Here is a 26,304-nt window from a genome sequence, read left to right as displayed (position 1 = left end):
AATTGGGTGGCGACCTAAAAGTTAGTTACAAGTTTTAGCATATAATAAGAGAAATCATGTAAGTTTTAGCATATTTTTAGGGAAGACTAAAAATCGTGTGAACCAAAATTTTAATTTATCTACTACTAAATGAGTTAATATGTGATGCATTATGTAAGTTTTTCAACTAATGAAAAAGATATACATGTACCTAAATAGTGCTTCCAGTTATTCTTGTGATCCAAGCTTTTTCAATTTCTCTGTTACCTGAGAAGAGTGTAAAAACAAATAATAAACTTATCAAAAAATGAAAAGGCAAAAAATAGTTAGTACTCAATAACAAACGCATAAAAGTGTTCATTTGTAATCTTCACAAATTTCAACAATTTTCAAAATTTAACATATAGTTAAAGCGAACTACACCAATGATTAAGAGTAAAATTATTTCACTAAAAACACTAGCATTAAAAGATGTGACAATTAAAAACCATTAATCTATCGCGATTGATATTATAGGCCCCTGTGATAATACCAATTAATAAATCAATTAAAAAAATCCCCGCCAACAAAATTAATCAATCTAACCTAAACTATCCTCTTTTTTCAAAAAAAAATTATAAATATTAATTATTAATTAAAGGACAAATGTACAAAAACCTAAGCATAGTCTACAAAAAATGATTTCATTAATAATATATACCGATATCAAATTAATTAATTAACTGGAAAATTGAAAACTAACACACATAATCACCCCCCCCCCAAAAAAAACATACACAAAATTAGTCAATCTAATTTTAAGGACAGATGTAAAAAAACCTAAGCACTGGCTACGGACACCAATTTCATTAATAATATCAATATCACTCTTAAATTATTTTTTATAATTAAGCATGAAGCGAAATCAGGAAAATAACCACAATAGTCTAAATGATAGTAGAATTTCTTAGTAATAAAACACAGCTAGACCTGCTAACACTTAAACAATTAATTGCAATAGAAGCATAAATTAATTAACTGGCAAACTAAAAACTAAAACACATCCTCCCCCCAAATGCTCTTAATATATAACAAGTGATGACGGTAACCATAAACTTAAATGTACTATTTGATTATATTCAAACAGATGTGAACAAACGGAAGGAGAATTAATATTATAAATATACAAATGTACTAAACAAACTACAAAGCTCTTGAAATAGAAGTTGACCGGACGCAAGTCTCTACCGGAAATAATATAACTAATAAACTCTTTCTCTCTCTCTAAAACAAACTAATAAATAGAATTATAATCTCTACTCCTACCAATTAACTAATTAGAATTCCTGACGCCTTCAATACAAGTTAAGAACCCTATCTATAGGATACAAATTGAGCTTCAGCTATTCTCTTTCCAAGTTTACTTTGTCTCTAGGAATTTCTTTGGCTTCAAGAATTCGCTTTGGCTCCAGCAATTGCTTTCTACTTTTCTCCTTTTTCACTCAAAACTCCGTCTATTTCATTTTTTCTACAAAACAAAATAGGTAATTTCATTAACTACTTGAAATTTGAATACAAACAACAAATATTTAATTGTTAATAATGAATTATGCACCTATCAACCATTATTGATCGCAACTTACAACCACCAAGTCTATTGTACTGACTGTGACTATGTTATACTATTATGTCTCCAGAAAAAACAGGGTTCAACAAAAGACAGACATAAAAAGATCTTACAAACAAATTCGTAACTTTCTATGACAACAAATATTTACATCAGCTCAAGTTCAATGATTTTGCTAACCTCTCAGTCTCATTCGATTCTTTCAATTGACTGCGTGGGACATATAGCTTTGCCTTTTGTTCCTCTGCATCGATATCATTAACAACACCACGACATCTCGGGAAGCCACAGTAGCAAGCAAGTTGTTCATCGATAGAGAGAAATCTGCAATTTCAGAGCGGAAAGATTATTATAGAAGATTCTTCTAAGGTTAAAAAGCACGCTCATTGTACCATTCATTTTAAGGCCAACCTGTAATCATATGTCAGTTCTTCCCATTGTTTTATATCTCGCTTTGCAAAAATTATTACGTGCTGATTACCGTTCACAGTAATACCTCTTGAATAGCAATTTGGCTGTATAACACCACAGAAAAAAGATTCACAACACAGATTAATGAATGTTAGTCATTAGCACCACAAACACACGGATATCAATCTGTTAGAATAATATAAGATCCTGAAAAGGGTCATTCTCTAACACCTTAAGGTTTTAGATGAGCAGGATTACTTAACATGGTATCAGAGCTCATGCTGACAGAGTACTCAGGTTCGATCCCTGCCACCCCCAACATTTCTCACAATTTATGAGGGACACGAAAGGCAAAGTTATGCCCCAAAGATGGGCGCCCGTGATCCACTCTTCGACCCATAAATGGGCTTTCGAGAGAGGGGGAGTGTTAGAATAATATAAGATCCTGAAAAGGGTCATTCTCTAACACCTTAAGGTTTTAGATGAGCTGGTTACTTGACACAATCCATAGGTGGTGTAATGTATATAATATTGTCAACTGCAGGCCAATCAAGCAAAAGTTATATGCCCATAACTGTTTGCAGTGACTACATTGTTAAGCCTGTTCTATTACTCCTATTTCTCTTTCAAGTCCCATATAGTCTGTTTATCTTAATTTCAAAGTGATCAATACCAAAAAGATAAATATAGTGAAAGGACGAGGGAAAATAAATATAGTGAAAGGACAAGGGAAAACAAACTATGACATGTTCCAACTACACCCTTGTCCTCCTAAAGTTGGAGAGAGAGAGGGGGGGCGAGAGGAGGGAGGGAGGGAGGGGGGAGGGAGGAGGCGGGCATTGTTATCACGAAGACGACTAGTCGACGACTAGTCAGCGACTAGTCGACGCGAAGGTACTCGAGCACCGAGAGTCTCGAAGCCCGACTTGTCGTCGACTAGTTGACGTGAAGGTCGCCCAAGAGTCTCGTAACCCGACTTGGGGTCTTCATAACAATAATTATGGTGTACCGTGCATATTTTGAACTTGCTATTCTATTACTTTTGATTTAAATTATAAAACTAACATGCTCAATTATATTATATATTAAATCAAGTAATTATATGTATAATGAACATCTTGTCGACTTTTTACGACTAGTCGGGCGACTTATCGACTAGTCTTCACGAAGGTACTCGGGCATTGAGGGTCGACTTGGCGCCGTGATAACCTTGGAGGCGGGGGTGGTTTAACTTTGCAGTGCTCAATATGCCTCGAATCTTTAAAATATATCTGCGTAAATATATAACTCCAAACCTTTCTATAGACCTAAATTAATATTAAAATTAAACAAACACAAATGCACCTTATCCTCACCCACTTTTTTTCCCTCTTTCCTTCATCTTTTCCGAATGAAGGAAAAAAACATGCCGTTTCACCTAGTACTATAAATTTAATACACCGCCACGATGTATTATCTTAACTTTAAATGTTGGATGCCAATTGCAGGCATCCTACGGATGTTGTGTCTTGTATTCAATTGTAACACGTAAGTATCAATGTCAATCTTGGCTCTTACTGATAATTCTTGATTCTGACAGAATGTCCAAAATTCACGTTCTACCCCCCCCCCGGAATTCGCAGCAAAACATAATAGACGGTAGTATATCAGTATAATAGTAGGTCACAGGATAAAATCCACACCAAATGCACTAAGATGCTAATCATGTAATTCCAGGTCACTAGTTAAATAATACTTCGCCACAAGTAAAGAGCAGAACGTAATACATACTTCACACGAGTGATTAATTAAATGAGCTATGCTTCCTGCGCTTGTTGCATCAATAACACATTCATCATCAATTCGAAACATGTAAGTGCCGGCACCCTGTACATAAATAAATTGCAAGAGAAACTGTTAGCAAAACACCAAGTAAAAGGATACTTAAAAAGTGAATGACATGTTTAATTATGTAACACAAATTGATTTTTCACCCTTCATATTTATTTGTTAAGTCACCATTATCATAAAATCTCAAGGTGTGGGGAAAGCTTCAAACGTATCTTATATATTCACCCCCCCCCCCACTTGAAAGCCCATCTTGAAATTTTGAACTCATCATGGGATTGACAAGTGGATCACTGTGAACCCATGAGCACAACCTTATCATCCAAAATATATTTTTTAAAAGATACTGAGTTACCGCTGTACTGAAACTTGAACTCACTGACCACTGGCACTCAGTATACCAGAGCTCTAATACAATTTAAATGACAAACCTTCCTAGAAACATAAGGAGTTAAAGAAAACCACTAGATGGATATTTATCTTTAAATAGATCTTCATCTTTTTGTTAAACTTGTAACTACCATTTCACATTACAAAAACAACCATTTCTGAAGATTTTCAGAAGAAACTCTAGTCTGAATTGTGGTAACTAAAAAATATATCCAGTCTTTAAAATTAAAACTTTTCAGTAATGACAGAGCAATTAGTTGATCAGACTTACAACAATTGAATTGTATATACAGTGCTCTCTTCTGTCAGCGACTGGAGCACGAACAATTTCTCCAGTATATTCGATTACCTACAGTGAATAAAACATAAAGTTGTAGGTCTTAATAATATGGAGGGAAAAAGACTAATCTCTCTGTTTTAACTAAACCAGTCATACCATGTCTCCTGCTCTATGTGGCTGTTTTGCAAAGATCCCGAACCCATGTATTCCAGATTTTCCTGAGCACAACACAAGATTAGCAATATGTACAAGCACATAATGCAAAACTGAAGTTATAAAATACAAAAACAAGAAAATGGATTAAGTGGGCAAAAAGAATAAGACTATAATCAGGCTGGCTGATAGAGGGCCACTTGTTAAACAAAAAAGGGAAATCAAAGTAGTTCAGAAACTTCCTACCATTTGCCCATGGACTATCTACATATATAGGGAGAACAGAAACAATTAGAAAGAATGTTTTTAAAAAAATGCATGAAATATATTAAAAGTTCTTCAAAAGACGCATGCTAACAAAAAAACAGGACATGAATGTACTAGATGAAAAAGAAAATATCCAAAAGTCAACCATCATTACAGAGTTCTTGCTTTAGAAGTTCAAAATACAAAACTAGTACCTGACCAACACCACATAATGCACGTCTTTAATAAGACCATTTAACATGTAAAACTTAAAAGAGGATTAAACTTGATTGCTCAAGAAACTTCATTAACATCACATTTCATTCCTTGCTTTACATCATGCAATAGAGGAGATAATGATTGCATCCAACAACCAAAAAACATATGAAATGACAATTTATGAGTGTATAACCTAATAATAAAAAAATGAAGCAACTAGCAACCTACATGTCAATATTCTTCTGTTTTCATTCTTAGTTTTATAACAAGGCAGAAAGTACAAAATTAAATATATCAAAATACACCTCAAGAATGGCACAAGAAAGAATGGTTTGTCCACTACTAAGTGGATGTAAGTTGGTAACATATTACGTCATATGCTTGTCATAAATTTTTGGGCTTCATTTATATTATACAAAAGTTTATCACAGAAGAGGAAATTAAAATTTATTTAATAATCTTCTCTACCGCAATCTCAGTGCAAAAGTTGTACTTAAGACAACCTAAAGGGGACTGGTTTATGCTAATGACTGTGAAGAAGTCGATGTTTTGGGCAGTGTTGAGCAGATTTTGATATAACCCTCTGAAAGAGAGGTTTAAAACTACAAAGCATGATGGCCTTGCCTCTCAGTCTTTTCATAATTTGTTAATATCAGCAGGGTAATGATCACTTCTACAAGAACAAAAACAAATATACATATATATGAGGAAACAAGAACTATAGAAAGGTTTCTTATCAAATAAGTTGAAAGACAGCATAAGTTACTGTTCTAACTGTAAGCATGACAGTTAAAACATTTTATGTGGTGAAAGTTTTAACCAACAAAAAAAAGGATGACCATAATAAATACATAACTAATCCTCATTAAAAACATCCTTACCAAATGCCAGTCTTTTCCTGAAGGTATTCCTCATATGACTGTATTTCTCAGCCATACAAACGATGCTATTAGTAGCATCACTGTCACCAGTCTTCAATTTTTGAAGTTCGAGAAATATTTTAGAATTATCAACAGTTCTGGAACATTTCACATTGCTCAATGATTCATGTTGGCTGTAGCCCCTAACCAAGTAAGGTCTGTTCTCCACATATAAGCGCTTTAACGACACAGCAGCCAAAGCTTCTGGTTCTTTCCTTCCTCTTCTCCCAAAAGAGTTATAAGGCTCTGTAACGATGAACATGGGAAGAGATCAACTTATAAATTTTAGCAAAATAATTCATGTTAATGTTACAGAGTACAAACATTGTAATTACAATGCAGTCTAACAAGGAAGATTCTAGTCTAAACAGGTCAAGCATTCAGGGGGGAGGGGTAAATATCAACAATATCAATTGATTAGGGCTACATGACCCTGCAGTGTTGCAGATGAAGCAAACCCGGTCAGACACCAGGCAAACTTTCAACAAGATTGAACCATAACCAGAATATTGAAGATCAACCTGTTGCACATGCGTTCTCATTTATATCACAAATCTGAAGTCATATTATATCATGTATAAACTTCCCAAAATTAATCTTATTGAATGAACGACAAGTTTAATATAAGTATTGAAAACATGGGAAAAACCTATCTCCATAAACAATCGGTAGTCACAAATTCACTCCTGATATGTCAAATATTCATGATTCAAAATACTCAACTCCCTCAAATATTGAAAACTACAACTGCTTAAGTAGATATCCTAAACTTCAAATAAAACTAAAAGACAAAATAAATGGGACCTATCCTAATTAGTAACTTCTAGCTAATACTTTTTCACTACTATATATCTAAATTCCTAACTAAATTATATATATATATACATATATATGTGTGTGTGTGTGTAAATTATACTTTCTTATCTAAATCAAAATATAAACCAATTAACTACTGATCTAATAATGTCTTACTCAACATCATTCTCCCTCTCCTTTGGAGCAGTGTTGTTAAAGGAGCGCCGAGGCGCAGCGAGGCGCACTATTAGCGAATAGTTCTTACCGAGGCGCAGCGCCTTCAATGATGCGCGCGCCTAGACCCCTGAGGCGAGAGGTGAAGCGAGGCGCAAAAACAGTCAAAATAGTCAAAAATAAGCCCTAAAACCCAACTTGTTTTTAATCCCACAAGTGTTTAGAAATCCATGTTATCAATATTAACAAATGTGAAGGCATACCCTTTCATATACATGTATATTCTACTTCTTTTCTTCTCAGTAAAGCTATGTGTGTATCATGTATATATATAGTTGTAAATATATATATATATACATATCGTGTGTGCATACAATTTTTTATATATTGTGTAAATTCTTACAGTTATAGTTTTATACATATTAATATACCATGTACTTGCTTGTTCTTTTGTGTTTCCAGTTACATACTACTCCCTCTGCCCCTCTCATTTGTTTACACCCTCCTTTTTGGGATGTCCCTTCCAATTGTTTACATTTCAATAATTTCCAAAAATAGTAAAATTTTTATATTATAAAAAGTAACTACATCCACTACCTCTCTTCACTATACCCACTTTATATATATAATATTAATCGGTCTCGCTACTTTACTCACTTTTTTAACTTTCCTCGACTACTTTATCATTTTTTGTAACCTCCGTGCCCAACCCAAATGTAAACAAATGGGAGGGACGGAGGGAGTAATATATATGTATGAATTTAAACCGTAAAGGAGCAATGGCTACCGAAAAAAGTGATAGTAAGAAAACTGATCTAACAAGGAAGTTCCTTTAAATTTCATATTCCTATTTGTGGTTTTTTGCAGAATTCTATAAAAAAATAATTCGTTTTCTATGTAAATTCATTTCATTTCGATGAGGCGTGCGCCTCGCCTCGCGCCTCATCGCCTAGGCTCCAAGGATCCCTAGCGCCTCGGTGCGCATCTCGCCTTTAATAACATTGCTTTGAAGGCTCGAATAGGAACCTCAACATATTGATAATCTCCATATCATGAACTTGTACCTCTTCACGTATTGGAAGAATATGATATCAGTTTGAAGAGAAAAGGTCTACATCCCAACTTGCACATCTCACTTCTTTTAAGAATCTTGGTGCCCAGATCATTAAATACTTTTGTGTGATTAATCTTTGATTTCTCATACTCATTATACAACTGTTCACATTCTACCTTCAGTTCTTCTTATCTATCAACAGCTTCCCAATAGTCAGGACAATGACAAGGACTATTTGGAGATACCCTTAAGATTTAAGTACACAAGTTGAAAGACATGAACCACAAGACCTATTTACAAAAAATGTAGATTGACAGTTGTTAGTTAGCAGTGACAAAACTTCAGCAGACGGTGACTTCGTCTACATTGACTATCAATTCTCTAACGAACTTCAATAAATGGGTGAGGGTAGAAAGAAGAGAGGTAAATCAAAACTTGCAGGATTTTTAGCTCCCAACTTAAACCCACTGATCTTGGACAAGGTTAAGAAAAGGGTTGAAAAACGAGGGATATAACATATCTCAGCAGAGAACGGATAGTGTCACAAATTATTCCTCAAATTTATTAAATAGTCATTAATTCCTAATATTCAACTCTTCCAAGTTTTGAAGACTAGAACTGTTTAATAGGTATCCTAAAACTGGGAAAATGAGTAAAATACTAGATAAAAAGGAAACTATTTAAACTAGTCAACTGAAGGTTGGAGTTGGGACCTGAGTACTTGTGACTGGTGAACACTGGGCTAAGCTGCTCACAACCGAGAATTGTTATGACTATCAACTTTGTATATTGATCAAGGTTGTAACAACTCCTAGTTGAGTTGATAGCAGGCCATCAGTGAGTCAACAAGTCAAACATTACGTAAGACGATTACTATACAACATAAAAATTCATCATGCCAATATTAGAAATACAAATTTATTTCAACCCAACAAGTACAATCTAACAAAATTCAATTAAGATAGCAACTCAGAATCGATCATTATGCAATAGTAGTTACCACAATATTTATGTCTATCTAACAACGAGAGGTATATCGGTGTGTGTTATATACTTAGAACTAAAGACAGAGTACAGCACACAAGGCACATTTCAAAATGAGTATCTTAATCAATCGTGCAATGGAGTAGGAAAGGCAGATGAACTATTTAATAAAAAAATAAATAATGAGCTACTTGAGACAGGAGCAGTATTTTGCTAATCATGCCAACTAGCAATGAAGGTAACTTCTAAGATTCTCCATTCCTCTCGTTTATTTTCTATTGGGAAATGATTTGGGTTAAAATGCTATCCTGTTACGATTTCTCTCCGACAAAGTTAATAATGGGTGGTTCATATGCCATAACCAGTGATAACTTATAGCTATTACTACGCTTATTAGTTCCTGCACTTCCGCTAGTGTGATTTGCAAAATTAATACTCTTAAAATCAAATTATACATATTATTTGCACCACTAACATTTGTAAAACATAAGAAAATACTATACAAAAATGGTGGATTATTGAATTAAATATTCAGGTTACAGACGCACTAACCACTGCGAGCACAACCAGATGAATTCACTGGAGGAGTGTAATCGGTGTGTTGGCAGGCACTTCTATTGATTCCGCCACCAGCAAACGAATGATCCTGAGATGATGGCCTATGCCTCTTGCAGAAGGAAAGCAGACGTATCCACTGGTTGTCCTCATCCTCATCTAAAGGAATTATATGTAATCTGTCCTCATCCTCGGGCTATATTGATATAAGAGATAGCTGTATTATGCACTTGTAAACTTATAACACATGAACAGCAACACGAGAAAGCGAGGAAATTTAAAAAAAAATAGCGATTATATATATACCTCAACACAAAATCCAGCAGCCCGTGCACACAGAGGATGATATGCTACATAACAACTACTGTTTGAGCACTGTATTACCAATGACAAAAATTAGTAAATTAAGCCAATCGAGACAAACTTGCAAACAGGATAAATAAATATAGGACATTACTATGGTTCTGGGATCTATTTAGTCTGTACTTGATGAAGTGATTTTGTTATCTACTGTAAAAGTCTCCCCTTCATGAGGCTTCTAATTATACATCAATAATAAAATTTTGTGGAACCGGTAAACAACGATGGACGATACTTGACCATGTTGCAACAATTGGGTTATATATAGTGTAGCAAAGGACTTTAAAGTTTAAAGAGCTATAAATGATAGATACAGTTCCTCCCTTTGAAAGTATATGACTATATGCATCTTCTACAGTGCTAATCTCTAAGCATCTCACCTTATGTGTAATTTGTAGATACTTGACCCACCCTTCAGTTTCTTTCAAACAACAAAAATATGTCTACTCTTACTGCTCCGACATGGTACTGTGCATAGAGTACGAGCAGTGTTCTGATATACTAAAATTTGGTAAGATCTGAAACCTTGTTTAGAGTTCCTAAGGAAAAATTTAGGGAAAGTTTCTTCCTCTTTTACGATTTTTATCTAATTATATATGACGTGTATCAGAAAGAAACGACATATGTTCTTATAGGGCACCGTTAATAGGGATTTATCATACGCATTACGTATGAGACAGGAGATTAAGGTGCTGTCATATCAGACAAATAAAGATGAAAGCAGATGTAGTAGTGTTTATCCAAAAACTTAGCCACTGAAAGTCATATGTTTACCTGGATACAAGCTCCGTATGAAACCCCACAGATGCTACATAAAAGCTTCCACCGGTCCTACAAATAGAGGGAACAAATAAACAAAACTGAAAGAAAAATATTCATGCAAGTTTTACAAATGAAAAATTTGCATGACTAGTACAAATCATGTGCTTTCTTCATTCTATTATTTATGATTCACTTTTCTGTTAGAGAAACAGCGCTCCTGCGAAGTGCAACTTCTAAATAATTATGAGATACTTTGCTGTCTGCTGACAATGACATGGTGGACAATTACAGAAATTAATGAACTGGGTTATAGATTTGGCGATTAAATTGCATGAGACATACCTTATTAATTCTACTCAGCCCATCAATGGGTTCCATTTTCTTAACATCGGACAAGCAAGTTTCTGAGAAATTGCAGATATGTTAATGAGACAAATTTAATGATAATGAGATGTAAAGAACCAACATACTACCATAATACCTGGTATCCATATTGCACATGCAAGATGAGCCCACCGCCCATCCACTGTCTGCTTCATGGCACCACCTAACGCAAGATACATGGGATCACATAGATATTTATAATCTTCTAACAGCTAAGTAATGGAAAGTTAATGAATACCTATAATCGGACAGAGACAGCAGGGTGGGGGAGATTCAGGAGTTCCTTCACGACACAGGTTACAGTACCAGAGTATCCCGTCAACGGGTTCCAGTTCTCCATAGCATCTAGCATGAACCTGACCAAAAAAAGTAGTAAAAGAATTAGAAATTTTTACAGAACTAATAGGCTATTTTAGCATTACTGGTATTGTTTATATTAAACCTTTAGTACAAAAAATTGCAGGTGCTTGTCACATTGCAATCATCAATATGACTTACGTAAATAACTACATTTATCTATACAATTTCAGATTACATTTTTGAGTGTTATATGTTGAATCAAAAAATTATACATATAGACCAAATCGTCCATGAGGCGACAATATTGTGACGCTGTAATAACTATGTTCAGAAATCAGATCAATTAAAACTTTAATTTCCTAAAAAGTAAATCTCCTAGAATTAACCCGGGCAGATGCCCGGCTATGTTATATTTATTTTTGTTTTTATGTTATATTTATTTTATTTAAAGGTAATAAAATACATATAAATTTAACACAAATTATCTTTAATACATTTGTCAAAGATGGATATCATGTTGTATATATTTTATCATAATGGATTTACAAATATTTATGTATTAAATAATACTATTTCAGTTCGATATATTGATTTTGACTTATTGATACATTTAATATTTTGCTCATCCAGGTTAAATAAGTTTTTAAGCAAAATAAATTGTAATAAGTAAAATAAATAGTATAACACTAATCTATAACGAAGACATACATATTTATTAGTTATAAAATTTAAGATAGATTGTTTAGTACTTTGGTAAAAAGTTTTGATTAAAGATAAGAAATTGAAAATTGACAAGGAGAGATAATAAGTGGAAGGAGGATAATGCGGAGGAGAGAGAATTAGTGGAACGTGGGAGGGACTGAGGAAGAATATTTCAATTAGTGAGTGGAAGATGACATGGCAAATGAGTGACAATTTTAGAGGAAAACTATGAAAGGAGAGTATGTCATGTGTGCTTCCTTAAAGGAGAGCATGACATGTGTTCAATTTGAAAGGAGGGAGTTCCACATGTCATATATAGTTCTATGTTTTAATATAATGTAGATATGGACCTGCTGGATCCAAGCTGCAGCAAGATGCAACTTTGAGATTGGCTTAGAATCTTAGATCCTCAAGGTGATCAGTGTGCACCTTTTAATTGAGCTACCTATATCACTTTATGAATCTCTACTTTTACATATAAAGAAAACCTTTTTATCACATTGGAAATCTTACTTTGCACATGAAAGATTACAGTTTAACCTATAAGATATAAATTGATATAATACCACAAACATGGATTGATCAACCAAAGTTTCAACCATCAACATTTTCAGAATTCATATAACAAACAGTAACATATTATTACAACAGTGAACTTACCATCATTCTGCACTTGTCACACTGCAGAAACGGATTGTTCTCGTACTCCTGAAAGATTGTATCAAAGTTCAGTATACTAGTTTCAAAAAGATAAATATATAATGGATATAAAAATACACATACAAATACAGTAAAAAAAGTTACTATATATTATATAGCTATATAGCCTACTATAGCCCCTATAACATACATTGTATATAGCTATATAGTGTACTATATGCAAATGTAAGTCTGAAAATCTGGGTGAAGATGTATAACTAATTTGTTTTATAGACAATGCCTAAAGAACAAGAACACAACCAAGTACATTAATGATTAAACAATGTAGTGGACTAAATGCACATTAATATGCATCTGATGTTAAAGTATGAATCAATAAATAATTGCTATACCTCATCCATATGGCACACATTGCACCTGTCGAGGTCATTCCAATTAACATGAACAGGTCTGAAACCAGCCGGCACGTCGTGATCTCTCTTGTTCGGGACCTGGAAGATTTTTGAGGGAAGCTTTGAAGATGATACCACCTGCAAATAACAGTAACAGGACACTTATATTACAAAATGTGCAACTTATATGCAAAGCAGATTAATACGTATCAAATTTCTTTCGTCACAAAGAAACTGCCATGAGCATCTCCTATAATCAATATAAGAACTTGGGTCGTTTGAACATCATTTGTTCTGAAACCTCAAGGAAAGAAGGTTTATCACATTTTTGATTGACCTACAGCTATTATTTAGGCCTGAAAATAAATACCGGATCGTGTCTATCTGCTTAAAGAATATATATTAAAAGATAAGCTGAGAACATCAATATATAACTGCCTGATAGATAATGAACCGATCACCTCCAAATTTCCCACAAAATAGTGTGTTTCCGATGAAATTTCTTCAATGACAATTAAGTAATTTCTCTATCCAAAAATGGGTGTCATTGTCAATATCGCACGCAATTATAACAACTGACCAACTCATACATTTAATTTCTGTCAAATAAACTGCACATCTTAAGATTGTAAGGTCTGTTACTCTGTTTATTTCTATCTCCAATCCCTAACAAGACCATGTAGTCTATCCAATCAGCAGTCTACTTCATTCTAAAAATTTTGTAAAGACTTGTGAAAACATAAGCATGAAAAGATAAGAACACGGCTATGCGAAACATTGTAAAAGATGCCCCTCTCCAGCCCCATGTAGATCAACCAACAAAGTAAACTATGATTAAAAGGTAAAGCCTTGGCATAATAAGGAAAAAAGATTTCTTGGCTTAAAAATGGGAACCTCATACTCCATTTCATAATAGTGAATCCCTAGGATTCGAGCAAATCATTACTGGAGAAAATGTTAAAAACTTACAATCATCCCCTATACAATGATGCAGTTTCACTTTACTTTTATTTCCATATAAATAAAGAATGATGTTGGGCTGCTTTGAATATGCCAAAATACATGATGAAGGTCGATGCCATAACAAGTGAGAGCAGGAGTTCAGTTACCTTTTTTTGCTAAATAGTTAAGTTATTTTACTGTAGCTAATATGTAATTGTGTTTCTTTCTCCTTCCTACATTTACTAACGAATTAAATTCACAATTCTTTGTATTAAGGTATTAACCAGGACCGAATTTATAAATATAGACTTGCAAGGCCTTGTCATTCCGAAATTATCAGAGCAAAAAGAATGTTATAACCTCAGAAAAGGCAACTCGCCTTCAAAGTCAAGGATTTGACTTTCTATCAGAAATGAGCAAGAAAATTGTGTTAACATGCATGTTATAATAATTGATCAAGGGCATAGTCAGATGACTAATACTGCATGCTTTAAAAAGGAATATAAAAAGAAACAAAAAGAACAACAGTACACTCATACTATCAGTTACAACGTGTGAAAAAAGTGTGTTAATACTTGTAGCTGCCACAAATTGGATTTACCCATATTACTGTCAGTGAATTGCATAACAGAAAGGAGCATATAACAGATAAGATCTAAATAATAGTAGATTTTTAACATGCCTGCATAATTTTCAAGATTTCTGGATGAGAGAAGCCAAACATCGCTGGACCAGATCTAATAATACTTTTCGATACACCAGCTACTTTTAAGGCATTATTTCCACGGGAATGCATCTTTCTTATTCTTCTAAAAATTTTATCCCAGCAGAAACTTGAAGTAGAACCTTCAAACTGACAAAAAGACTGAAACATTACAAGCATGTATGATGCATTGTTAGCAGAATAGAGCATATCATTAGATGGGTAATTATATCTTTCATAAATGAAATGATTGTCTGGCTGAGATATCTTAAAAGTCATCTAACTCAGATTTTTTGATAAAGCAGAGGCCACAAAGGGTCGAATCAAATCGGTGAAAAGAAATCATAAGATCACAATTTATGCTGCAATGAGATAGTGATGGGATCAAAAAAAAAAGTTACAGATGTTTGGAATTGGTAATGATGTAATTCCCCAACACTAAATTATACCTTCTCTCCGTTTTCAGATGTAACTCTAAATAGAGGCAAGCCTATTGTAGCAGGATCTCGCAGCACCTCCATCTTGTATGACACGTGTACACTTGGATCTGAAACTCATTTTACAAAGAAAAGTAATTTAATTGACAAGAAGCAAGTACACCTAAACATTAGAAACAAGTACAGATTTTTGCCAAATAATTCACCTAAAATTGAAGGAAATTTTCTCACAGCAGTATATCCATCTGGACAGATATATGTATCTTCAAAGAAACAGTCAGACACTGAGACAATATTTCCTACAATAGATAAAATGAAGCCATGAGTGAAGCAACATCTCATTAAATTTAAGATATTTCATATGACCACCATACTGTGGCGCTCTGACACGGGCTGGCAGAAACCCGGCCAGGAGATCCTCCAAATCCTGACATGTAATCTCAAAATATGCTTGCATTATAAACAAGTTTTATAAGCTAAAATAGACGATATTTCATTTAAAATCAAAGGGTGACATGGATACAAAGGTAGGGTATTCGTTTTTCAATTTGATGCTGTAAAATCAATAAAAGTACTCAAGATGACATTCTTTAACCATTTACATAGTTAAAGTAATAAACTCCAAAACATTTCAGAAGATACCAAACGGATTAGAAGAGAAGTTCAGAAAATAGTAAACAATAAATAAGCTGATGACTGTATGCAAGCATTAAGCTTTCTAGGCTAATATCAGTTTGAATTTTGCAAAACTATACCAAAGCTTTGTACTTGCAGGTCCTCAATTTCAAATGGACAATTCTGGATCCTCTCCATGGTTCTCTTTAATTCTGTGTCTCTGGTACCCTCGTCGTCTGAATCAGTACTCCCTTCTTCCTCTCCGTTAGTACATCCATTATCGGTGTTGTTGCTCTTTCGCAATCGTAACATCCTTTTTGGAAGTTTTTGCGTGCTAAGATACCTGATAACAGAAAACAGTATTATTTATTTTGAATTTAGTGCCTACCCTTTTTTGTTATTCTCCGGTATAGATATTCCTTCCACCTTATTACTAAAAGCCGATATATAAAGAAAAAAATCTATGACCGTACATTTTAGCTTCATCCAAGCTTCGAAGAAATCCTGATTTCTTGCACTTTAAGTGACAAGAAGAAAGAAGCCCTTTAAGAAATGGAATAGCTTGTTCCATTCTCACCCTGAATGAAAAAACGTCAACACATGCTTAAGGTGATACACGCCAATAAAAAGTAATTTGACCGAGAAAACATTGCTGGAAATATTGAAAATATCACAGACCTAGCAAAGTCATGTGTACCAAAGAATTGAACCAAAATTGACTTCTCGTCTGTAATTTTGTTTAGACCTTTACGACCGCCAATAACAGATTCATCCAAAACAATTGCTGGCCAATTAGCATGACCTATAGTTGAAAGGGGTCAATTAAAGATAGTACCAACTGGCAAAATCAATTGAAATGGAAAAAACATGTACTGAGTTGATCAGTGTTTAGCTGGAACTCTCACAAGCGCTACCAAAGTTAGAAATATGTTTTTTTATCTTTTGTATCTCTTCAGGCTTTGCAAATGTGCTCTTTGTATGTCCATTTTGGATATAGATCCAAGTATTCTACTAAGATGTTCAATTTTATGCATAATCAAGCAGCTCAAATAGCCAAATAGGTCATATTTCTGATTTGTTCAAATATATATTATCAAGTTTTTCTAAGAAAGATTAGGATATCCTATAGATGTCTTATACCTAGTCAATTTTAATTAACATAAGAGTATTTATGTTCAGTAGAACTAAAGGTTACTTCAGGCCTTGACATGAAATACATATTTACACTAAAATACATGTTTATGTGTGTGGGCCTGCACAAGGACTCGTGGAAAGTAATACATGTAATCTTGTAAAAACCATGATGAACTCTGATGTATCATGGATTTTTTGTCAACTTAATAACCATTGCTACACTGACATAGAAAAGCTAGTTAAGGATTTGCATTATCCATCAAATAGCCAAGTGTATACAAGTATCTGTCTACAAAAAAGAAATTACAAGCAGATAACTCAGCATGCAACTAATTATAATGTACTCAAGTAGTCAGCAAATATATGCAGATTCACATACCACTTAGCTTGGCCCATATGATCTCCCCAGGATCAAGCTCATGGCAGTTATCCAAACTAGCAGCCAAAACAACCATCTCATTAATATCAAGTTTGTCTGAATTTAAATTACTAATACCATGACTCAAGTTCAAATGTCGCATCTCCTCGGGAGATACAAAAAATTTTATTCTCTCATTTGATAGAATAATGTCTTCCTCATCACCGTCCTTGTATTCAACCTACAATGCACCATATACATATTATTATGTAGTTCCAAATAGTGTTAATTATGGTAAAGTATGCACATATGTTTATCAATAGTGATTACATGGTGCTTTTCAGACTCCGCATTGTACCCAACAACAGAACCAGTGTACCAATCATCATCCAGAGGCCAGTATACCTGTGCATACCAATTTTCGAGATTAGAAATCTAATAACATTAAAAATATGAACCCTTATAACATTGAAATTCTTGAAAAAAAACAAATGAACTGATTAAAAGAACTTGCCTTGCATTGCAATCCAATAAAACTTGTAGGGTCACTCTTGTAACTCAACCTGCACTCATCAACACAAATTTTTAGAAACAATATAACTTCCGTCCAATCTGCAAGTATCGACTTATGTTTGTATTTATTTAATTGGAAAGCAAAGCGCACAGTGGGAGTTGTTCCTTGTTAATCTTTTCCATAGCCAAGTAATACATAATATTCAAAGGGTTACTGACCCTAAGTGTATGACAGAATAAAATTTGATGTTCATAAGTTCATTCATTAGAGGGTACACATGAGCATGCCTAATCGATTCACATCTAAGAAGCAAGGATACGGGTGCGGGGATGCAGGTGCGTAGTGCGGGGATACATGGATTCGGTAAATAAAATAATATGAGGATTCGGGTGCGGAGGGATACGGCACATATATTTATTATAAATATATATTTGATGTTAGAAATGATGAAATCTATTAACAAAACTAATAGTTTTATGCAAATTGTATCAAATACATGATATAAGCATCTATAAAACAAGAATTTAAACTAAAATTACTTATATATGTAGTATAAATATTAAAAAAATATGTATTTTAGTTGAGAATTTTTAAGAATATTGAACATCGGAGTGTTCCCGAGAATCTGAGTATCCGGTACAGGGGTGCGTGAGGATACGGGGATTCGTTGGGTGACCGAAGAATCCCTGCTTCCTAGATTCACATAATCAAACAATTATCTACTACTAGAAATTCGACTTGTATTTAATTACTAGAAACATTATTACTTCAGCTTATCCCAATTAGATTCTGCCTAATCGGTTCACATAATCAGACAATTATCTACTACTAGAAATTCGACTAGTATTTAATTACTAGAAACGTTGATACTTCCTCTTCTCCCAAATACATTCTGTGGGACAGTTTACAAGTAATATCACCATACTAACACAGCAAACTAACAAAGTCTCAATTCCGTAAGAAGTAATTAAGTTGCATTAAAAGATTAAAACTTTTCAAAACAAGCAAGCAGAACAAATGAAGAAACTAAATCAATGTGAATTACAAGTACATAAAACTCCCAAATTTGCAGAAAAAGCACAGTTAATTACAAGAACATAAAAACTTTAAATTTACTAAAAATCACAATTATACATACCAAGTCCATTTCTTCTTGTCAACTAAACTTGCAACCTTCCCACTAGAATTCTCCCCCTTAGCCAGCAATTTACCACTATTGCCACAATTACTACTGCCACCATTACAACTCCTCCTCCGACTACTCCGTTCTTCTCCGTCCGAACACAAACTCTTCAAAACACTCGAGTCCACTCCCAATCTACTCAGCTCACTATTACCGACTCTCCTCCTCTTAACCTTACTCTCAACCACATCATTCTCAACCGAATCATCCTTATGATTCAAATTCTCAAACACATTCTCCTCGTTTTTCTCGTTCCGCCGCGAGTAAATTCTCGTTACAGGAGGCTTCTTCCGATCGTCGGTGATTTCATCCGGAAGCTTCCGCGCCTTTACTTTCTTCGATCCAGCCGCGGTCACGCACGGTGTGGTCGATGAGTACAGGTCCGTCACCGCCACGTACTTCACACGCGTCTTCGCATCGTCCGACGCCATATAAGAGAAGAGAGGGAGGAAGGGAGGGGAGAGAGAGAGACTAAATAGCTATCTAATTGCAAAACACGGAGAGATAGAGACAGGGGGGAGAGACTAAATAGCTATCTAATTGCAAGACACGGAGAGATAGAGAGAGAGAGAGGGGGGAGGGGGAGAGAGAGAGAGAGAGAGAGAGAGGGGGGGGGAGCTAGTAGATGTCGAATTGAAAACTGAGAGAGAGAGAGAGAGAGAGAGAGAGAGAGAGAGAGAGAGAGAGAGAGCAAATATATGTCGAATTGAAAACTGAGGGAGAGAGAGAGAGAGGGAGTTAAATATATATATATATATCAAATCTAATTACGAGAGAGAGAGAGAGAAGGAGAGAGAGAGAGAGAGAGAGCGCTAAATATATACTATCAAATCTAATTGAGAGAGAGAGAGAGAGAGGGAGAATTGAATTAGGGTTTTTTTAATTGCACAAATGTAATAAGAATAGATACAAGAGGATATACATAGGGTTTGTAATCGTGTCTATAGAATCGGGAGAGTGGGGGAGTGTTTTGGAGGGAGATCGAAATTGCACGAAATATCCGCTTTATCTTTTGAGGGGGAATTGAGAGGGAATGGGATCAACTGCTGCTGATTATATAAACACAGACAAAAATAGTCAAATATGTTGTGTAATTTTCCAGGTGAATTTTCTAGTATATCTTGAGATATTATTCTTTTGGTAAATTATTTTTAATATTTATAAAATTTATTTTTTTATTTTGAAATTCGTTTTTTACTTGTGATTTTAGAAGTAAAATTTTAAATATTAATGGGATAAAAAAAGTATGTACAAGTGTGCGAGATAGACGAGTACCAAACCGCGTTGTAATGTCTCGTTGAATAGCAAATTATATCTTACGAAAGACATATTCAGTCGAGCATGCAGTCATGATATTTTATCCATGATCTTATGCACTCTCGTAAAAAACTCAACAGTATCAGATGTGAAGTAAAAGGTATGAACACGTGTTAATTATCTTTGCATGTGTGATCATGTTTACGCACATTTGTTTCAACTGCTTTTGTAGCCGTCTTACTAACTACAAACAGTGTATTCCCAAATATACTCAAAAGAGAAACTCCCGTTAAATCAACATAAGTATGTTTTTCTCCATTCCAATGGTAAACTAACACGTGAGTTGGTCTAGAGTTGATATAACTTCGCCCGAGAGGAGTAAAAAAGTTAGTAGGTGCTTCCCTTTTAAGCTGGAATATCGGCCCTCAATAATACATCATATAGACATCTCTTACCAAGTCATGTCGATATTAGAACTCTGGATATTTTTAAACAATGAACAGTGTGCTGTCCAAATACATCCATTTGACATGTGCATAAGGGACACTGAGCTCCGTTTAAAAATGAATCATGAGCATTTACCGCAATATCATCTAATACTCCATATGCGTCATAGGTTGTCCTAATCTCTTTATGGACCTGGCTAGTGGGAAATCCTAAGTATGTGTGGCTCCCAAACACCGAAAAACTGAAGTTTTTCTTTCTGAAAAAATAATTTTATTAGGTAGATTCTCGCAAATATCACTATAGTAAAGCTTTACCAAACAATGTATTGGTTTTGGGGGGCAGACCTTTTAGTAGATACTTTAATCAAATCTACACACCAAATATCAAAATTTGCAGCGATTTTTGTGTTAAGGTAAATTAATCTCCGATTGGAATCGTCCCACATTCTCGTAAAATATAATCCTACAAATCAATAGATTGGATGCAAGAAGCCACAAATGCAAAATATTTAGCGTATCCTACAGTATACACACTCATACCACCTGAACGAATAGGCACAGTCGCCAACCTTCATTAAATATCACCAAATCTGGGCCCTTATGACGTTACAATATTGTCAAATGTCTTCCTCAATAAGGTATCAAACTGAGCAGGAGCTTCTCCAAAAAATTGTGGCGGGCAGGTGCGTAAAGCATAACAGAGTTTACTTAATCCCATACAAAACCCAAGTAATACAAGCTCAGATTGAGGATCGTTAAGTTTCTCCAAATCACCCATTAGCTCCACACACTTTATCGCTTTCTTCTTAGCAAAGTCATCTACAAACTCCACGTCCATGCTTATAGACACACCAGGATGTTTGATCCATACTCGAGGCCTGCCAATATCAAGAGGAAAAAGTCCATCTCGAGAGATACGTGGATTAGAAACATACCAAAAAACTTATGTTTTCCCTGTATTAAGCTCTAAACCTGATCCGGGCCCCTCCAATTATATAATAGTCAAGGCTTTAGAGACCTTAATTGGATTCACGTACCATCATCCAAATACCACGCTTGAAAAGAAAGAGTATATAGTCACGTATTTCAAGAATTAACGGATGTAAAGTCAGTGTAAAATGAAGAGGTCCCAATGGTTCCCCTTGTTGTATACCACGAGCTGATTTGGGTACAGAGTTTAATAAAAAGTGTAATTTAGTGTGCAAAAAGTACGAAAAAGTGGGTAAAGTGATGGTACCAAAAAATACTTAATGTATGAAGTGATTGTAGAAAAAAGTTAGCGGATGTAGTTATTTTTTATATAATTAAATTTTACTAATTCTGACAACTTTTTAAAAGTATATAATTGAACTGGACAATAAAAGAAGCATATGAAATTGAAAGAGGGAAACGAAGTAAGTTATTATAAATTACGAAGTCCGGGACAAATATAAAAAGATTTTTTATAGTGGGTTGCCATGAACAAATGCTAAGACCATCTCCAACCCATAACACTAAAACAGTGTAAGTTTGACATTATTTAGTGTCAAAATTACACTGTTTATAAAATTAACATAATCTATTTACATTATATCCTACACTTAGGCCACGTTTATTTCATGTTATTAAGTAGTGCGTAGGATTATAATTCTTTAAAATTTTGAATCTCATATTTGTTTTGTAAAAAATTAGTGAAGGGTTATTCAAGGATTATAATCCTTTAAATTATCTTATCTCATATTTGTTTTATTTGTTTTGTTGGAGGAGGATAGGACTATAATCATCTCCAATACTTGGTGGGAGGAGGTATTATTTTATCCTCTCTTACAAGTCATTTTTAAAAGATTTTAAGTAACCTCATTGTCATCCCATGTGAAACAAACATATAGGATCGGAAAATTTAAAAAACTATATTTCAATACCAAGTATTATTCCTCAAAATAAACGCAGGATAAAATTTTAAAAGGTTATAGTCCAGTCTTACACTTAATCCTTCCAAATAAATATTATTTATTCGATATGACTAATTTTGGTGGGATTAATAAACCCAGATTATTATTCTGGGATTAAAATATCGTGAAACAAACATGACCCAAATATTTAAATAAGGATATGATATTCTTACTTTTCCAAAAGCAAGTAGCGTGTTTGGATATAATAGGATATAAATGGGATATGGTGGGAATAAATTTGTTTTTGTTAATAAAAGCAAATGCATATTAGAAATTACGAATTACAGCAAATTTGGTATAAAAACTATACAAAATATATTTTTGACAAAAAATTTGGTGTCACACTATTTATCTGGTGTAACTTTGACACTATTAGAATATCTCCAACCTAACTCTAATTATTCACTTTTATACTATTTTGGTGTAAAACTCCTCTCCAACCACCTATAAAAGTGAACAAAGGACCAAAATGTCACTATTTGAATAAATAATGCCCAGAATGTCACTTCCTGGAAAAAAGGCCCAAAATTTCATCTCATAACGGAACACAAACTTCCGTTTTTAAAAAAAGTTAAACGGAACATCGTTCCCCGTTTTTGTTCTTTTATATTTTAAAAAAATCTACCAGTTAAACATTACGGTACATAAACTCTCGTTTTTAAAAAACACAAAAACGGGACATCGTTCCCCATTTTGTTTCTTTTATATTTAAAAAAAATACCCGTTAAACATTAAATAGATACATTACAACAACAAAACACGACATAGCTGTAAATTGTCTGGGGAATTTTCTGTGAATTTTGAAGTCGTTGATTGGAGAGGGATTAGTGCGATCTTCAGTGCAAGCAGAGCTTTGAAATTAAGTTACTTTACTGCATCAATCATGAATATTGAGGTAATTTTCAGAATTGCGTCCATGTTGTTTGATGAAATTACCCAATGATGAATATACTCTGATTTGCGTTTATATAGTCTAGTGCATTACAAGTTATCAAGAATGTGAAACTAGCCCATATTATATGATAAATATACTCTGATTTGCGTTTATATAGTCTAGTTTATTGTTTTTATGTGATGATCAAAGCTTTGCAATATTTTTCGCTCTCTGGAGACTTTAGCATGAATGTAGAGGCATCACTGTGCTCACTCGCATAATATACATCTAAAGTTTTAGATAGAAATGTACTTTTGATGTTTCTATGATATAAATATTATTGACATTAAATATAAATGTACTTTTGATGCTTCTGTGATATGAATATTATTGAGATTAAATAGAAATGGATGCTTGTACAGTGGAAAAATATTTTTTAGTCCAGGATTTTTGGAGATCGATTATCGAACATAAGTAATGACTGGATTGTCAAAGATTGGGCGTCTTTACTATCATCCATTTCAATGATAAAGACTTCCTTTTATCTGGAAAACCAACATGCAATTGTTGTCAAATTTAATATCTGCAAAACCTGTCCTACTAGTAATTATATCAGATTCTACAGAAATTTAGATTATGTATTCAGAGAGATCTATTTTACCAAACTGGAAATAGTCTAGACTTTTATTCTTAAGATACCCATACACAAGAATCTTTTCAAGCCCTTCAAGACAGCATCTAAGAAACATGACCAGATTCTTGTGCTGAACTTTCAGTAATAGATTCACTTCATTTATAAATTCTCTTAGTCCTTGCCTCGAACTAAGTGACAGATTTTTCACAGCTACTTCTTGACCGGTGGGCATGAGTCCCTGCATAAAATATATATGAAATTTATACTTCAAATTAATTTTGTTCGAAAAACGTAGAAAGTAAAAAGAGGACTTTAAACAACAAAGCTATACCATTTTTGATTTTCTTCAATGTTTGATGATTTGTTTGATTCTCGATGTAAGTTAATTGATCTACCTGTTTGTATTTTTCGTAAACTGATCTTTTGTTTTGAATACACTGATTTAATATGCCTGTTTGTAATTATTGTAATTTGTATTATATGGATTGTTAGTTTGATGTTAAATATGAATCTCAATGTTAGTTGTTTAATAAGTTGCGTGCTCTGCTTGATGAAATGATTTTTTGTTTCGTAAATGTTGATTCTGATTCGCCTATTTGTAATTATTATGGTTTTATTTATTAAAATGTATATCGGTGTGTACCTCAGTTATAGATACTTGTGGTAATTATTGATACTTATCTAATCAGGCTGATTTGTGCAATATTGATATAAGAGCATGTTTGTGAATTATGATAGATACTTATCGATATTTATAGGCTTGATTGTACTTCTATAAATAACTTTGTAATAATTAAGGTGTCGTTTGAACCATGGGAGTTTAATTGGGTCGAGAATGATAAATTGCCTAGATATAAAATCTCTTGTTGGGTTAAACTCGCACATTGAAAGAACTTTGAAAGAAAATAGCTAAATTTTGTGGTAAAAGAGATACAAATTGCCTAGATATAGATTGACTGTTCATTTAAAATATAGTATTTACTATGATTCGCCGCAATTTGAGTTGCCATTAAAGAAGACATTTTATAATGGTAAGGAATATAATTAACAGGTCTTTGTTCTTATCGGCCTTCATAATTTTATTTATGATAATGTTAACGTGGCTGTTCTGGATATGTTATGTGACAGGTTTTCATCATATTTTTTTATTGTTTATCTTTTAACTTGTACTTCTATATGTTTGCAGGATGTGCATCAGGGTCCTGTTAACCCTAGCCTTCTTCATCTTCAGCATACACATAGATCTTTAGATATTTGGAGGTTAGGTGGTGGTGATATATTGAAGTGTCACCGAAAAAACCCTAATAATGAAGTTGATCTTCCACCGCTAGATCTTCGTATGGTCCCTTTAATTACTTCAGTTTACTGGTTTCTATGGCGTTGCTCGAGTGGCATCTTTACAGTTGGATTGGAGTCTCATATCAACTCTTGTTGAGAGATGGCGGCCAGAGACTCATACCTTTCACTTGCCTATGGGAGAGGTTACTATTACTCTACAGGATGTAAGTGTTCTTTTAGGGCTTCATGTTGATGGTGATGTTGTTATTTATGATATCACCCCTGACCCTGATATGAGTTGGCGTTCTTATGTTGCTGAGATTTTTGGTAGAGATCCCGATCCGAAGAGAGACATGAATGGATCCAGAGTTCGGTTGTCCTTTATTACTTCATGTGCTCCAACATGTTTACCGCAGGATGCATCAACATATGATATTCGCTTTCAGGTCTTGTGTTATCTTGTTCATCTATTTGGTGGTGTACTCTTCACTGATCATTCGAGAGGTCTCTTCCATCCCATGTTTCTACATTTCATTCGTGATCTAGATAGATGCGGAGATTATTTTTGGGGTGCTGCAGTTCTTGCATATTTGTATAGGGAGTTATGCAAGACAAGCAAGAAGAACGTTGATGAGGTAGCTGGTTGTCTGCTATTGTTGCAGTTATGGGCGTGGGAGAGATTGCCCACTCTTGCTCCCATTAGCACCTCTTCTATCTTGTTTGATGCTCGTTTCTGGGAGGGTCAGGTTGTAGCTCCACGTGGACTGAGGTACTTAACATTTATTAATTTCTTTCTGTTTTAGAATCGTTTAAAAGAACTTCATATGTAACGGAACGGTTAGGAT

The 26,304-nt window shown here is 34.1% G+C and overlaps 1 protein-coding gene across 6 annotated transcripts in view; it reads right to left on the bottom strand.

Annotated features, from left to right (window-relative positions):
• The window catches only part of LOC141659576 (histone-lysine N-methyltransferase ATX2-like), a 28,920-nt gene extending 9,266 nt beyond the window's left edge, over positions 1-19,654 (bottom strand). For 3 of the 6 annotated variants that reach the window (XM_074466513.1, XM_074466515.1, XM_074466514.1), the window contains exons 1-25: positions 18,995-19,654; positions 17,857-17,905; positions 17,673-17,747; positions 17,364-17,583; positions 16,529-16,652; positions 16,324-16,428; positions 15,991-16,193; positions 15,442-15,534; positions 15,248-15,345; positions 14,778-14,960; positions 13,154-13,291; positions 12,762-12,809; positions 11,338-11,455; positions 11,197-11,262; positions 11,058-11,119; positions 10,728-10,784; positions 9,900-9,968; positions 9,591-9,789; positions 5,993-6,277; positions 4,650-4,711; positions 4,485-4,562; positions 3,767-3,862; positions 1,997-2,100; positions 1,766-1,909; positions 191-246 (exon numbers count right to left, since the gene is read on the bottom strand). In XM_074466513.1, coding sequence (XP_074322614.1) covers positions 243-246; positions 1,766-1,909; positions 1,997-2,100; positions 3,767-3,862; positions 4,485-4,562; positions 4,650-4,711; positions 5,993-6,277; positions 9,591-9,789; positions 9,900-9,968; positions 10,728-10,784; positions 11,058-11,119; positions 11,197-11,262; positions 11,338-11,455; positions 12,762-12,809; positions 13,154-13,291; positions 14,778-14,960; positions 15,248-15,345; positions 15,442-15,534; positions 15,991-16,193; positions 16,324-16,428; positions 16,529-16,652; positions 17,364-17,583; positions 17,673-17,747; positions 17,857-17,905; positions 18,995-19,470 — 3,156 coding nt within the window. In that variant the 5' untranslated portion in view covers positions 19,471-19,654 and the 3' untranslated portion in view covers positions 191-242. Of the gene's footprint in view, positions 1-190; positions 247-1,108; positions 1,487-1,573; positions 1,654-1,765; positions 1,910-1,996; positions 2,101-3,766; positions 3,863-4,484; positions 4,563-4,649; positions 4,712-5,992; positions 6,278-9,590; positions 9,790-9,899; positions 9,969-10,727; positions 10,785-11,057; positions 11,120-11,196; positions 11,263-11,337; positions 11,456-12,761; positions 12,810-13,153; positions 13,292-14,777; positions 14,961-15,247; positions 15,346-15,441; positions 15,535-15,990; positions 16,194-16,323; positions 16,429-16,528; positions 16,653-17,363; positions 17,584-17,672; positions 17,748-17,856; positions 17,906-18,994 lie in introns of those variants that run through there. The other 3 variants (XM_074466512.1, XM_074466509.1, XM_074466511.1) reach the window with 3 other exon arrangements.
• Between the last annotated feature and the right edge of the window lie 6,650 nt (positions 19,655-26,304).

This window comes from Apium graveolens, chromosome 5, assembly GCF_009905375.1.
Source record: "Apium graveolens cultivar Ventura chromosome 5, ASM990537v1, whole genome shotgun sequence".
NCBI classification, from domain to species: Eukaryota; Viridiplantae; Streptophyta; class Magnoliopsida; order Apiales; family Apiaceae; genus Apium; species Apium graveolens.
This window is presented reverse-complemented; position numbering and strand designations above follow the sequence as displayed.